This window comes from Piliocolobus tephrosceles, chromosome 8, assembly GCF_002776525.5.
Source record: "Piliocolobus tephrosceles isolate RC106 chromosome 8, ASM277652v3, whole genome shotgun sequence".
NCBI classification, from domain to species: domain Eukaryota; kingdom Metazoa; phylum Chordata; class Mammalia; order Primates; family Cercopithecidae; genus Piliocolobus; species Piliocolobus tephrosceles.
In genome coordinates, this window is record NC_045441.1 from 77,637,060 (window position 1) to 77,653,875 (window position 16,816).

The following is a 16,816-nucleotide window of genomic DNA, read 5'->3' on the forward strand; positions in this document are numbered from 1 at the left end:
TGTAGTTTTGTGTATACAACTCTGAACAATAATTCTTATGCACAACATAGTCTGAGAACCACTGAGCTAGACTAAAGGAAGGAACAAAAGAGAAACTGTCTGGGCACTCAGCCCGTTCTTTCTTTATGGTAACTACCCAGTTCATGGAGAAATGGAGAGTTCTATAGAGTGTCTGCTCGCCTGCAGGATTTACTTCATTATGCTTTAAGATTAAGCCCCTATAATCTTCAGACACATTAATAGGTTGATTTGGTTTTGTAAGGATTGAATTAGACAGTATATGTGAAAGCACCTTGCTCAGGAGGTGGTGATGGGAAGCAGTTAAATCTAAATGTTGCTTGTCATATCCACACATACATTGTTCTTTGGAACATTGTAGAGAAGAATTTGGCCACCTGTTTCTTGTCCTTCTAGTTGGGATATTCCACTATCCAGCAAGGTCTTCTATGTTTTTGCAGATTGGCTGTATCTATAAATCAGTTGGAGGTTGGAATGGGTAGGGTTTTCAGTTCTAAGGTTAGCCCTACATTTGTTGCATATGTAACTCAGGTAATAGTTTATATTTCTTTGGGTTCTGTAATGGCTCTTCTGTCTTCTAGAGTTCACAGTTTTGTATGTGAATTACCTGATGGAACTGTGTAACCCACCTACCTAGACTCTCCATGGTGAAGTCATGGATATGTGTTTCAGAATTTTTTTACTATGTATATTTTGGGGGTACATGTGAATATGTATTTTGGGGGAGCTGCCTATGTGATTCCTATGTAACTAGCATGTTGCTTTTGGAACACAGCCATCAGGAAGACACTGGGGGTGGAGTATTTTGCCACAAGAGACTATTAGTATTTCTGATCCTGTTTTAGCTTAAATTATTGAGAAATGCCTCCTGTATTATTCATCTAGATTTAAAAATACATAACTTCAGTTATTAAATTAACCATTTATTAGAGAAATCATAACATTGGTCATTTAGTAGATAAAATTAATATTCTTAATTTGATGTATTTTTAAAATTGAATGCAAATTAAGTAGCTTATTTTGGGGGGTGCTGTGGATTTTGATTTGTACTCCTAGGTAGCACTGACATGATCACCTGAGGTTTTGTTTGTTTTTAATAACCTGGGTTTAACAACTTTTTAAAATTTTAATTATGGATCTGTAATAATTGTACATACATAAAGGGCACCTGTGACATTTTGATGCAATCATCCAATGTGTAATGATTAAATTAGTAACCTCGGTTTTAGCTGGTTGCAGTGGTCTGAGCAGTGGTTGTAGTCCTAGCTACTTGGGAAGCTGAGGTAGGATGATTGCTTGAGCCCAGGAGTTCTAGTCCAGCCTGGGCAACATAGTGGACCCCATCTCTAAAAGCACTACCACTACTACTACTAATAATAATCTGGGTTTTGAATTGTATTCATTTCTCATTTTGAAGGGTTGGATTTTTCATAAAGTTCATATTTTTACTGGAAATTTAGTTTGAAAAGAAAATACGCCTTTTATCTCTGATTTAGTAAGGTGGGGAGCTCCTTCCTTTAAAGTTAAGTTTGCAATACCCCACTAACTGTTGCTGTCTCCACTTTCCGTTCCCTTTCTCATGCCCAAAGCATTTTCCTTACTTCCATATGCTTTGTCCTACCCATTCTACCTTTTCTTGGATTGTATCTTATCAGTTACGCTCCTGTTCTTTATCCTTAATCTCTTTCTCCCCGCTTACATCTTTTCCTCTATTTAGATACAAAATATGTCATCCCTACTAAAATAACCAACCTTCTGTCCACCTTGCCACTCTTCAGTCTATCATTTGATCTTTTTGTTTCCCTATTCTGACCAGTGTTCTTGAAAGATTAACTGTAATTTCTGCATCTATGTCTTGACCTTTTGCAGTTTGGCTTCTACTCTCACCACTTTATTGGAATTCCACTTTCAAGGAGTCACCAGTAACTTCTAACTTTTCAAATCTAGCAGTCTTTTCTAAGCTCTCATCCTCTTTGACCTTTTTGCAGTAAGTGAGGATGTTGATCACACTCTCCTTCTTGACATATCTCTTCCGTTGGCTTATGTGACTCTTTAGACTTCATTTTTCAACCTCTGTGACTGCTTCTTTCTTCTTTCTTTGCTGAATCATCCTCTGCTTTTGATATGTTAATGTATTTATTAATATGTTGTTTTGCTTTTGCTGTCCCTCTTCCTTTTGAGCATTCTTCCTTACTGCATACCAGGTCCAGAAGCTAGGACAGGCTGGGTGCGGTGGCTCACACCTGTAATCCCAGCACTTTGGGAGGCCGAAGTGGGTGGATCACCTGAGGCCTGGAGTTCGAGACCAGCCTGCCCAACATGGTGAAACTCCATCTCTACCAAAAATACAAAAATTAGCCAGGCATGGTGGTGCACACCTGTAGTCCTAGCTACTCCAGAGGTTGAGACCGGAGAATCTCTTGAACCCAGGAGGTGGTGGTTGCAGTGAGCCAAGATCGCGCCACTGTGCACCAGCCTGGGCAACAGAGTGAGACTCCATCTCAAAAACAACAACAACAACAAACAAAACGAAACAAACACACAGAAGCTAGGACAAATCCCCTGGGCAGTTCTTGGGCTGAACTGAATCCACAAGGAACTTACCTAAAGTAGCCCAATGGAGAATAGGATGGAGAGCCAATATTGTAATCAGAAAAAAATTGTGCCCAAATCTATCATGTCTAAAATGTAAGGGTGAAAAATCAGGGAGTAGACAGCAGATTGGCAGTTTGGATGATGAAAAATAGGATCGATGAATGGGTCGAGAACAGGAACATATATTTGCTCCAGATCACTTTCTATGTAAGAGCCTGATGTATGTGTTACCAGGGAATCACACTAGGGCTTTAGCTTCAATAATCATTTCTTTGGAGAAGAACTTTAAATCTGTATGTGAAGCCCCATTACATTATCTTCTTCTCAAGTCGTTTCACCTAGATGTCCAACTAGTACCCTAAGTTTAACATATCCTGAATCAAATTAATCATCTTTCTCTTGAAACTGGCTTTTCTGAGGTTCCTAATGTATTGCTATTCTGTGTCATTCTAGATAAAAACTTCAAAGGCATCTTTGATTCTCCTTTTATCCCTACACCTAGCAATTTGAAAAAGTATTGTCAGTATTATCTCCATGTTGTCTTGTAATTGGCACCACTTTTTGTTTCCTTGTGCTTTACCCTGACTGCTGACACTCTTGCAGTAGCCCCTATTTGGTATTCCTTAACCCCTATCCTAGTCATTGCTGCCAGTGTGAGGAAAATTCAACTGTGAATTTAAAAGGTACTTTAAACTTAACACAACATTCCTAGCCAGAGATAATTGCTGCCCCATCAGTGTTCTTATAGCACTTATGCTTTCTACCATTTGTGTGTATAATTACTATGATTTATTTTATATATATGTGTGTGTGTGTGTATGTATATATACACACATATATATATGTATATGTACATGAATTGCCAATCCCCATAGATTGTAAGCTTCTTCAGGGGCAGGAACTATGCCTTGGTTGTCTTGTATCCCCACATATTCCTTGTGTCAACATACAACAAATATTTGCTACGTAGAATTAAACAGTTAGCTGGGCTGGAAGGAATCTGATCCCAGTTAATTGTAGGTGATCTGTGATAGTCATTTTAACATGACATTAATTTCATTTTTTTGTACGTTTTTTTATTCTGAAAAGCTTTTTTATTAAGCTGTGCTGATGGCATAAATGGAACAGTTAACTGGAAGACCAGACAGGCCAACAATTTTATTATCAGCAGAAAAATGGCTGCTGGGATGAAAGATGGTGAGTTTAGGTTGTAAATCTAAATCCCTTTGCGGGATCCAATTAAATGTCTGCTTCCAATAGTCTCTTCGCTTTTTTAGTCATGTGTGACTTTTTGTTGTTGTTGTTGTTAGTCTGGAAAAATAAAATTTTGTTTTCCTAATCTGCTAAAACTTCTGATCCTCTATGTTCTTAATCCATTATTTTTCAAGTCCTTTTCCTTGGCTATAGCTTTGCCCTTTTTAAAGAAAAACTAAAAACCATTCCTATGTTTTTAACCTACCTTTTATCCAGTCACTAGCTTGCCACTTATAAAAATTGTCCTACTGTAGTTACTATAACAAGTTATTTATAATATTGAAAAACGTGTATTTAACATGTATCATTTAAAACAGTATGTATGTAACCTTGGAAAAATAATCATAAAATATTTTGGCTAATTTTGGATGATTCTTGTTGCAAAACCAAATTGATATGTTTTGCTATTACTTAGTTGGCACTTGTTTTCTATTGGAAAGATGACTTGACCTGTAAATGACTGATTGATCCTTTTAAGTTTTTCTTCATATCTATAAATGTGACCATCAACAATATTCCAGGACTTTTGAAATAATGTATTTCATTAGGGAGAAAAGGCATTACTGAACAGTCAAAATATTAGTTGTTTTCAAAATATCAATTACCATTATGAACTTGCACTTAATATTTCTTTATATTTTTTGGCTTTATCATCCTTCACACAAAATATTAACTACATGTGTTCATGAACATTAGCAGAATAGTAGTTTATCTAACTTTGGAGCAACCAAAATGTCTATAAAAATAAGAGTAATGTTAAAATGTTTTCAAAAGAACAGTAATTTTATGTGATAAGATGATAATGCCAGATGAAACCTGCTGGGTACTTGTAGGATTGATTCCTGGCTTACTTCATTTTCTTCATACATCTCTGAAGTTGTGTGTCACTAACTTTTTTATAGCTGGAACCAAATCATTCTTCAGCTGGAGTCTTTTTGCCCCAGATCTCTTTCACAATGGGACAAAGTTTCCCAGCATATTTTTTCTCAAGCGACTTTGAAACAAACCCACAAATACCTGTGTATTTTTAAGGAATTTTCATTGCTAAGATATGTAAGAAAACATACATAGAGTTTCATACAAATAACTTCTCATGAAAAGATCACAAAAATTTGTTTTAAAAAGTACTAGACGCACTTGTTCCTGGACACAGGCCCATGATCTCATAGTTCTTTTCCCCATATTCGCTTTAGATATTGCCATAAGATTCTCCCACGTTCCTTCAAGGGAGTCACCCCTGATTACACCCTTATCTGGCTGGTTTCTTGAGCAAGCTGAGAGCCATTGGCTTCTTTGACACAGTCACTCTTCCTTTTTTCTAATCTATTTTCTGGATATGGGTCCCCGGTGTCCTTCACTGTTGCAATCTGCACTGAGCTTCTGCTCTGTCATCTCCAAAGGACTTGGGACATGCCCTGGTTCCTTGTGCCTCACCTAGAATCTCTGAAGATTCTTCCTCTGGACTTCACATCATTTTTTACTAGATTGCAGTCATCCATTTTCTTCAGTCTTTTCTCTTTAGCTTTGATCCCTGGAACTTCTATCCTCTCTGAGCATGCCTCTCTCTCACTGTTTGATTTGCCCCCCCCCCCAAAAAAAAAAAAAAACTCAACAGCTGCTACACTCAGCAGAGTCATCTATTATGGTGCTGTTCTCAGGGAAATGCATTTCAAGACCTTGACATATAGTGTCATCTAGAATCTCTGAGAGACGCCAGTCTCTTCCTGTTTCAAACTTCAGACTGTCATTGAACCTCACACTGATTTTCTCCTTGGAACCCTAGAGATAACTAGAGTTTTCAGAATAGAAATGATCACTCCATCTTGAATCTACTGAGGTAACGAGTTTAGGTTATCACATTCTCTTATTGCTTCAGTTTAGCTTGATCTCATCCTTTAGATTATTTTCCTTTCTTCTCATCTTATTTATATCCTATCATTGTAGTTCTGAATTATCAAGATACTTTATACAGAGAGTAAGTTTTGTCAACTGTATGAGGAGAATTGTTTCATCACTTTTAAAATTATAATAACAAATACTAGTAGCTTGTATGGCAAGGCCATTTTAAATGCTGTCTCAGATATATAATGTTCTTTGAGATGTTCTTGACCATGAATCTCAGTCATGTCTTTTTGAAAATTTCAAGAGAGCACAAAAGATGATAGGATCGTTTATATATAAAATAACTTTAACAAATGTATGTTTTGTGTAGTGTTTTGTTTTTTTTTTTTTTTTTTTTTTTTGAGACGGAGTTTAGCTCTTGTTGCCCAGGCTGGAGTGCAATGGTGTGATCTCAGCTCACTGCATCCTCCTCCTCCCGGGTTCAAGGGATTCTCCTGCCTCCTGAGTAGCCGGGATTATAGGCATCCACCACCATGCTCCGCTAATTGTTTTTTGTATTTTTAGTAGTGACAGGGTTTCACCATGTTAGCCAGGCTGGTCTTGAACTCCTGACCTCAGGTGATCTGCCCTCCTCGGTCTCCCAATGTGTTGGGATTACAGGCGTGAGCCACTGGGCCCAGCAAAGAATATTCCAATTCTTAGCTAAAGTGGTAGGATGGTACTTCTTCTGTAAATAGGATTCCAAGGAATTTGAACACCTTAGAACAATACTTTTGACATCATTCTACCTCAGCACCCAGTAAGTGGTTACAAAAGTAATGAAGAATACTCCAGATATGGACTATGGAATCCCTTCTTTTTTTCTCTGGAATGGGAGTAGGGTACCTACTTGAGCAAGCTGAGGGCCATCAGCTTCTTTAACACACCCTTCCTTTTTTCTGTTTTCTCGTTATGGGTCCCATAGGCTTGAAACAGTCACTTAGTCCCTCTAGGTTCAATTTTGTTATCTATAAAATAGATAATAGAGAGACTGAACTCTCCAGGAGAGCAAATGCATGCAAATTCTGATTGTTGGTAACTGTCAGGAATCCTGGGTTGAGTAGGAGGCAGAGGCCATATGCAGGTAGGAAATAATGTTACGATCTGTCTCTTAATAAAGAAATATATTTGGCATGCCCAGACATGATGACATATAAAGCTCTTTTCAATGTAGCATACTATGACACTAAGCTTATTGATCATCAATTAACAATGGTATGCAACTTCTTTCCAACTGACATTTAAAAAACACACACACATGAAATCACATAATAATCAAGATGTTTAGTTCCAGTTTGGAAAGATTAAAAGTCAGTGGTTTTAGTTGGGAAAAAAATATCATGAAGAAACTCTTCTGCTTTTTTGTAGAAGAAGATTCAAGTAATAGTTTCCTCTCCTACTTCATGTAAAGCAAAGTGGCCATATCTCTTAGAGAAATGAAGTTTATAAAGACACTGTAATGCCTTCCCAGTGATGGATTCCACAGCCAAGGCATGGACTATCTATGACTGAAAAAAACAATAGCTGGCCAATGCCAGATGAATGGCCTGCAGTACTTTGATGTTGAGTGAATTCAAAGGTGAAGGGCAGACTGCTGAGAAAAGCTTTTGATTCAAAGCCAAGATTCATAAAGTTGTATTGATAAAACACAAGGTAAATCTTAGTGACAAAAACAAAAACAAAAACAGGTTGTGTAACTGGCTGGATATTGATATCTCTTAAAATATTTCTCTACAGCAATTATCTGGTTTAATAATTAAATTTCAATTTGACTGTAGTAACATGTTAAAAAATAAATTAAAAAGGAATCCAGAAATGTATCAGGCTATGCAAACCTTGAAATGAGTTCTTTTGATGCAGAGACAGCAAGTGAGATTTGCCTCTTGTAATCAATTTCTGTGTATACAGGGACTCTGAATCTCATAAAGAGTTTTTAGATGTTAAAACTGTAAAATATGAGACAAGAAGTATTATTTTTTGTCAGTACTTAACATTTTTAATTATCAGGGATGACCATACCTAGTTTCTTAGGCAACAATTTATTTAAAAGGTACAGCAGATCAGTGGCTATTTAGTACTCTCTTTATATCCTCAACATACCTTAAAACCTTCTTAATTATTCTTATCCAAAAATTTTTTTTAGATAATACTTACTGTTAAGGCAATACTTAAACTAAGTTCAAATTACTTAAACAACTAATTTCCCAGCTGTGAAATATATACTATCATATTTAAGTAATTTGAACTCAGTTAAAACACCTTTAAAATGCTTGCCCCCACCGAATAGCTTCCATCTTCAAACTCTTCATGTGAGAAACAAATTGATAAAATTGAAATGCTTTTAGAAAGACTTTAATTGCTTATTAATAAGTTACTTATTAATTATACTGTGTTATAGTATCTTAGGCTGATTTTGCTATAACTAAGGGCAATATATCATTTAATTCATAGATCTGTTTGTTTAAATTATGCAGTGTATTTCCCACACATCGAATATGTAAGTAATTATTTTATAAAACACATTCAATCCATTTTTTATTTGACAGTTCATGGTTATGTAATATATGGGTTGAATTAAGACTTTCAATTGTACACCTATTTATTTGTGAATGTATTTTATAACAGAGTTTCTGCTGCCATCGCCTTAAGTAATGGCTCTCTCTCAAGTATAGTAAGATCATCTATTCAGAAGTGTACTGCGTCAACTAAGAACCAGGAAATACGCCACAAAAGAGCCTTTCAGCAGCTAAAATAGATGCTGCGAATGCAGGCTCCTGTCTTTTACATCTAGCAGAGCCCTATGTGCGTTAAGCAGTACGCATTTGCTTTTACTTTAATGCGCAACCCTGCCTCATTTGGTAGTCTGGTTTCTAAACCTGTAGCTGATTAATAACAGCAAATTAGAGGGGATAGAGAAGCTGCTACAGGAAACATACTGATAGCAATGAGAAATGACAGCTGACAACTTATCTACAAAAGATAAAACAAAATCTGTAAAACACACAGCCTTAAAAAGCATTAGCAGACTGGGACCCACAGTATGATCAGTAAATGACAAGGCAACCAGACAGTCCACACGAGTATCACCGTATAATAGAGCAGAGTGCAACAATTGATGTACAAAATGATGATCTTGTACCATCATGAAAAAGAATCAACTGCAGAGTACTTCAGAAAAATCAGCTCCATGGAACAATTCATTTCATGGGGTTCTGGGAAACTGAGATTTTACTAGATCCTTGTAAACCTTAAAAATTAGAAAATGATGTTATAAATGGACATTTTAAAGTGATTAATTTATTAATAAAGCATCTGTAAGAGAGACCTAAACATACTGGGTACCTAATAAAAGTCACCTGGACATAAATATCGACAATACTTTATGACTTTCTTCTCAAAGAGTTCACAACAGAGATGGCTTTAAGATTTAAAACTAGCTCAAACTTGCAGGGTCTTATACTCAGTGGTTATTTTATCTTTATAGCCATGTAATTGTTCTTGGTGATGCAGAAAAAGGGCTGGCAAGTGTTCTCTGGACATTTTTGTAGTGAAGGGGCTGTGTGTGTGCCTGTGCTTATGCATATGCCATTAAGAATAATCATTGTGAGAATTGTGAAGTTATGTGCTGTGGATTCATTAGCAACGTACCATCATAATGCTTTCAAAATTTAATGTTTACTAAATACATTCAAACTTGCTTTGAAGGTAATTGTAATAAGCACACATGCACACCCTAATATTTTCATTATGGAGAGAGAAAGTTTCCACTGGACTATTAGTAAAGGAAAACAAGACATTGTTTAGCTAGCATGAGGTCCCAATTTTTTTTGCTATTGCTATCATGGTCTGTTATTTGATTCTGGGCTCTGTGCTGTCACATAATATACAGTTGTTGAAATGGCTGCAGATTCTATACCTGTGAATGAAACATACAGATAACAGTTTTGTGAACAAGGTTTGGTAACACGGTGATGAGAGACATTGGGGCTATGTTTAGGGAGAGCGAGATAATGATCCTAGCTACTTGCTTACATACCCTTTTGGCTGTCTCTACTCAGATATGTAATTATTACTTTTAAAATTCTGCTCCTTATGACTACCTGTCTTCAGAAGTTTTTAATCTTTGTAAATCTAGCTATCCTTGCTATTTGGAGTGGTGTTTTTGACCTCTTGTGGGTTGGACTTTTGGTTTCATTGTTTTTCCCGTTACTGGTGATAGAATTCCATGGATTTAACCAGCCATAGGTTTCCGGTTTCATTTATATCTAGTGGCATATGTTTGCAGAGGTAATGGATTTGCAGCCGTAGAAGACTGCAAAACCATGCGATACACGGAGAGGCCAGACCCTGTTACCTTGGCTTGATTAGCATGGCACTGTACACATGTATATTTCAGAGATTAGATCTTAGTGTTGTGGATTCTTAGAGTGTTTAAATTTGATTTTTCAAGACTTGCTCTTAAGGAAAACAACATGCGTTAAGCTTATGGTTTGTGAGTACTGCCTAGGCATATGTGAGTGCAACGTGTGTTAACTGTTAGTAATAGCCTCTGTGGGTGTTGGAGCAGACCCCATCAGCTTTATTTATATGGCTCATGTTTAGAACAAGAACCTATAGCTTCGAATTCTCTGCGTCATTTGTTGTTTTTGAAAGGAAGCATAGGTGTAAATACTGCCCAAATTGCCTCTGTTGAAGAGCTATTTGTTTTGCAAGTAACAAATGCGAAAGGGAAAGGCAAAGGGCACTGCTCTAAAATGTTGTGTGGGTGCCTGTAATTTAAACTGATGCTACAGAAAGGAAGTATTATTTTTACAAACAAAACATAGTGGCTTAGTCATTTTCCATTTCTAGATGACGAATGTGTCATACATCTGTATCATGTTTTTCTCAAAGTGAATGGCATACTATACTTAAAGTGAAGCAGCCTTTACTGTGGAGTTGCCAAGGTAACTGACCAGCAAGTACGCAGTTCAGCAGATTGCTGAAAGGCAATTGAGTACACATGAATAAAGAAATATGCTTGTCATCTTCAAACCCAGGAGGGCCATGGTAGATTGTGTCTTGGCTCTGTAGATCGCAGAAATGTTTTTTATAAAAGCAGAAACTGAGATGTTCTATGCAAGTTCTTGAAGTGAGATGATATGGAGTGGCAGGTACCCTTTCTTTAATGGTTCCACTTCACTACCTGTGGAGGGCAATGTAGAAAATGGAATCATTTCAGTATTACTTAATATGAACAACCTTTCATTTTGCTTTGTAAGCTAGCTTTTACCACCTTATAGCAGCAAATACTAAGGGAGACTATTAGTTTATAATGTCAATGAAGGATGATAATCTACAGAATGCTACCTCTGTAAGTATTATATATATTTAGTTCACTAATAGGAAACTTGTGTTTGCCTCTGCCGTACTTTGTATTAGAACGTACTTATCCATTCCATAGGCATTGATACAATTATTCAAATACACTAGACTCTCTTCTAGCTGCCGAGAAAATAGCAAGGTAAATAAAACTTAGTGCTGTACTTCAAGGTATTTTTAATCTCTAGAAAGAATAAATTAGATAATTAGATAAACTCCAAAGAGATTCCTTTAGATTATTTGAAATGTTCTCTGCTTGGGATGTAGGGTTGTGATCCTGAATTTAAATACTTTGATATATAGAGTGAAATGACTTCTTAGCAGGAGTTCAAAACTCCCTATTTTGACTCTTCTTTTCTTCCCAGTTTTGCCTCCCCCTACCTTAAATTTACCCCAGGACCCAGCATTACTGGCTTAATTCCCTTTCCCGAAAGGCCCCCACAGTATCCAGTATTGTATGTTGCACATATGTTCACTGCTGAATTGCCGAAATTCCACATCTCTGAGTTTCAGAATCCTACTACTGTAGTACTTTAGGAGCCATATTGGATTCCACTTCTTCCATAAATCTTTTCCGAATCTGTCCAACCTTAATTGCTCCTTCCGTATTTCCAGGTGTTGCCAAAGCAGTTTTACCTCTGGGATAATACCTAGTTAGGTAGATGTTGGTCTTCCAAACCAGATGGTGAACTCCTGGAAAGCAGTGGCAGGGTCTCTTTCATCTTCATATTCCCCATAGCACCTCACATTCAGGGTACATTGTGGTATCAAACTGGTAAAAAAAAAAAAAAAAAAAAAAAAAGTATAGAATTCTCATCTTTACTATTTTTCTGTGATTCATTCATTCTTGTTTTGGGGATTGGGATTATTCCTGCTGGTAAGTACATTGTTCTTGAGTAGAAGTTGGGTACTGTATATGCCACGGGGGAAGATCACTTATGAATACTAGTAGAAAACAAATCAGGAAAGAATAGATCTCTCTACATACCTAGTTTAAACATAACTTGTAACTTCCTTCCCTCTGTTACACAGCCTTTGAAGTTATGTTTTTAGTAGTAAAGCTGTAGATACATGAAGCTACAAGCCAAATATTTTAGCTCAGTTCCCCCTTTTCTGGCAGCCATCCACTGAACTGCAGGGACAAGTTTTCACAGATAAAGAAACATTTTGTGGGAGTTTTTATTTTTGTGCTGAAAAATGTAGTTCAGTGATCTTGCTATCCAAGGCTTTTAGTAAGTTGTGAACTTGGAGTGAGCAGCCTTGGGGTTCTTAAGGTTAATTACCATATTTACAAATCCATCAATGACCTAAAAGAAAGAACTGGCCTGATAGGGTTAATCTATCTAAAAATTGCAGCCACTAGCCAATCAGGAAAATAGAAACCCAAAAGAGATTGTAGACATGATGAGAGTAACGGCAATAATGTGTTAGTGGAGAAGATGCTATCAGAGCAATAACAATAGGTGGAAACTAATCAAAACAATTGGCCATTTTAATGTACTCACATCATATGTCTTAAATAACTGGTAAATCATGAAATTTACGTATTTCACTTCAATGAATTATTTGGCCTGAATTTTATTATGTAATTTTTATTGCTTATTTAGGATGCAGCATAATATAATAGATTATATTGTTTGAATTACTAAATATCAAGATCAGGGAAAATTGAATAAATCATGTCTATGAAGGATGTGAAGAATGAATTCCCAGAAAAAGTATCCAATGCATTTTTATAAGTATACATAAAAACCACATTATACCTATTGATAGTGTTATATAGTCTGACATGCTTTGCCTAGAAAACAATTAGTATAGTATGGATTCTTACCACTTAAAAATTACTCTGTGTACTTTGCTTTAAAAAAAAAGGAAAGAAGAAAAACATCTGTAGCAATTTTGTAGCTGGTCAGTTCTTATGATGTATTTTGTTGGTAATAACCTCAAATAAAAAGAAATTACCAAAAAGATATTTTGGATAACTTCATTATTTAATAACGGTCTAAAATATCAAATGTGCATAATTTTGTCTATGTAGTGTTTGAAAAGGCTGTAAACACAAATCAAAAGAATTTTTTCCTGTTTTGTCCTGAAATCACTTCCATTTAAAACAAATTGTTATTAACAGTTTCCGTGCATGTTGCTTCAATTTTTCCAGAAATGTCTACATAGTGAGACCCCTCTTTATAAAGAGTGCAAGCTGAATTATCAAGGGCATGTCTCATTATTTGTCTTTCTGTTACTTATCTTTCCTCTTTGTTTTCAGTGTACACTATTTTCTCCAAGGTACACTCCGATCGGAATGTATACCCATCAGCAGGTGTCCTCTTTGTTCATGTTTTGGAAAGAGAATATTTTAAGGGGGAATTTCCACCTTACCCAAAACCTGGTATGTTCTTTGTGAGGAGAAAAAAAGTAGTTAACGTACTAAATTTTTTTGTTTAATTTGCATAATCTAGACATAGATGATAGAATATCATTAATTCAAATGGTCTAAATGTGATAAATTGTTGTAGGACATTCCTCATTTTCAGATTAGAAATTTAATTACAGACAAAAATAATTTATTTTTGAATGTTAAAGAAACCATATTTCTGGATTCTCAGTCTTGAGTTTTATGTCTCTGACAAGTGATCTACCTATATTCACATGGAAATAATTATAGCTGTAAACTTACGATTTTCTATATTAAGACCTAGAGTCTCACATGGTACTTTCATTTTTGGAAAACTATACATATGTTGTAGAGGAGAATGAAAAAATGGCATTAGGTAAGAGCTTTTAAAAAGCTTTTACAATAGGATATAATTTCATATAACTCCTTAATAATATTACGGAGATTAATTTTTCCTTTTAAGTGATACCAATTATGAAGTCTTATTTAATTCACTACTGGTTTAAATATGTTACTTTGAATGATCATAAATGCCACCAAATTAACGAAGATATACAAAGAATAGCAAGAGAAAACATATCGTTATAACTCTTCCTTAAGCAGCAAATAAAAGCAAATTTTATAAAAATTATATTGTATAAGAATATTTTTAGCATTAGAATTGATATAACTATTCTTTTTGAAGATTATATGATGAATTCTGTACCTGAAAACTCTCCCACAATATAGTTAACCATGTTCCTAATAGTATTCAAGAAGAAATAGTCTTTTCATCAATTTTTTAAAAATGTTTTCTTATGAGGCATTCCATGTTTGCAAAACTATACGGCTCAAACTTTTGAGCAGCAGCCATAACATTTGAGAAGAAAAACATGTAGTTAAGAGCATAGTTTCTGGAATCAGCCAGGATTAAATGCTATTATAGTTTCATCACTTAATATGACCATGGAGAAGTAACTTAATGTGGAAAATTACATATTCCATCAATAAAATCAGGGCTAATACTAGTAGTAGGTTCATAGGTATGTGTGAAAATAGATGAAATAGGGCTTGTAAAGCATTTAACACAGGGCCAGCGAATGTGCTAATAAATGATGCTGTTATTATTGCTTGTGATTAATATATTCTGTCATTAGTACAGTTGTTATGGATTTGTAACGTCTTTTTCATCCTATCCTCCAGTGTTTTAAAATTACATATTTTTTTGATGAGACTTTTACAATTTTGGAATATCTTTCATACTCATATGATAGTGTCCAGAGTTTCATGAATGGAATATTTTGGAAAAGAATGAGTACATCAGCATGATTAGGGAATTTTCCTGAAAGATAATTGTCTCACTGGCAGAACTATCTCACTGTTCGGTGACCAAAAATATGTTTCCAAGAAAACTGTATGAATCTGCTTTCTTTGTTGCATCAGATTTTGAGACAAATTAAACAACCAAAAGGATTTTTTTTTTAACATGGAGCCCTAATTTAAATACCCAGATGGGTTTTGTATGTGTGTATTTAGTTGGCTACAAATATAGGAAAAAAATTTTAGACAGAATGTTTTGATTGAAACTACCAAAGCAACATGTGTGAAAATAACTGTCTTATGTCTTAATTCTCTGTTTCTTATCTAGGAGAGATTAGTAATGATCCCATAACATTTAATACAAATTTAATGGGTTACCCAGACCGACCTGGATGGCTTCGATATATCCAAAGGACACCATATAGTGATGGAGTCCTATATGGGTCCCCAACAGCTGAAAATGTGGGGAAGCCAACAATCATTGAGGTAATTTACCCCTAGAAAGAGCAAAACTATATATATATATATATATATGTATGTGTGTGTATATATATAATATTGTAATTTGAGTTTTAAGTGTTGAAACTGTAGTTACCTGATGTGGTTTTTAATATTTTGTGCATGGAAACACAGTAGGTAACATTTGGAAATGTGCCATTCTTTTCTGTTGATAAAGTTTTGTCTCAGCTTTTATATTAGAATGACAGTCTAAATTTGTGAAAAAAGTCATGACATTTAAAAGAAATAGATTATTATAATATGAATTCTATTTGAAAAAATAATTGTAGACTTGATAGACTTATTTGCTCTGTATTTTGAATTCAGGTTTTATGTTCATTGAAATATAGCCATTCAACAGACATCTTATATACCCCTACTATGTGCCAAGCATTGTGATAGGTGCTTAGGGATAGAATGATAAATAACAAGTGAGTCTTGCCATGTCTTACAATTCAGGGGTTGGAGGACTGGGATGCAAACAAATACTTAGCCCACACTGTAATAACTGCTATAGTAAGAAGGTGCTGTTTGATGCAAAGTAAAGAATTTACTTCACGAAGTAGAAGGAAGACTGTCTTGGGCAGAGGAAACAACACATCAAAATCTTGGAGGTATAAGGAAAGTCACATGGTCTCAGAGAACGATAAGTGTGGCTGGAAGAGGATGTACCCCAGTAGGCAAATTATGAGAATGGGAGGTGTTGATGCTGGTAGGGGCAGATCTTTGAGGGCTCTGTAAGCCATCCTGATGTGTTTAGCCTTTATTCTAGAAGTGATGGCGGTGTTACCATTCATCAGGTCCTCACCAGCACCTAGCATCTTAGCTGGGAGATGTTAGAAATTAACAACAACAAAACGGTTGTTACATTGAATCTTTAGTGGGAATTAATACAATACTTTTAAAAAATGAACGGATGTATAAACTAAAAGTATACCTCCTTTCAGAGGATTACATACTATGAATCTTTCTCCAAAGTTTTAGTCAGATATGTACTGTGGATGTGAGCTTCCGTAGTGGCCAATTCATTTGGAATTGAAGTTTGTATTAACCGTTCAGTGATTTCTATCTATAAATCGTATTCCTTAAGGCAGTGTAGCTATAAGATAGACAGGTATTTAGAAGAAGCAAGTTAGTTTGAGCTATTGTCAAATTAATTTTTTAAAATATTCAGTAAAAATTATAAAAGAAATATATAAATGTAATTCACATTATCAGATTAAAGAAGGAAAAACAGCATAATTGTCACAATAGTTATGAAAAAAGTGTTTATTAAAATTTACTACCTATTCTTGATAAGAAAAAATAGCTCTTGGCAAACTAGGAATAGAAGTGAAGTTCTTTAATTTACCAGTTTTTACCAAAAGTAAGAGCAAACATTATTCTTCATAGTAAAATGTTAGAGAAATTTCATTTAAATTCAGGAACAAAACAAGAATGACTCTGTCTGATAAATCTATTACAGAATGTATTGGAGGTCCCAGCCAGTACAGTAAAGAAAGAAAAAGAAATTAA

At 35.2% G+C, this 16,816-nt stretch overlaps 1 protein-coding gene across 4 annotated transcripts in view; it reads left to right on the top strand.

Annotated features, from left to right (window-relative positions):
- Positions 1-16,816, top strand: part of SGCE (sarcoglycan epsilon) — a 71,449-nt gene that overhangs the window by 13,210 nt on the left and 41,423 nt on the right. For 2 of the 4 annotated variants that reach the window (XM_023226658.3, XM_023226660.3), the window contains 2 exons: positions 13,376-13,498; positions 15,132-15,289. In XM_023226658.3, coding sequence (XP_023082426.2) covers positions 13,376-13,498; positions 15,132-15,289 — 281 coding nt within the window. Of the gene's footprint in view, positions 1-3,702; positions 3,811-13,375; positions 13,499-15,131; positions 15,290-16,816 lie in introns of all 4 variants that reach the window. The other 2 variants (XM_023226657.3, XM_023226659.3) reach the window with 2 other exon arrangements.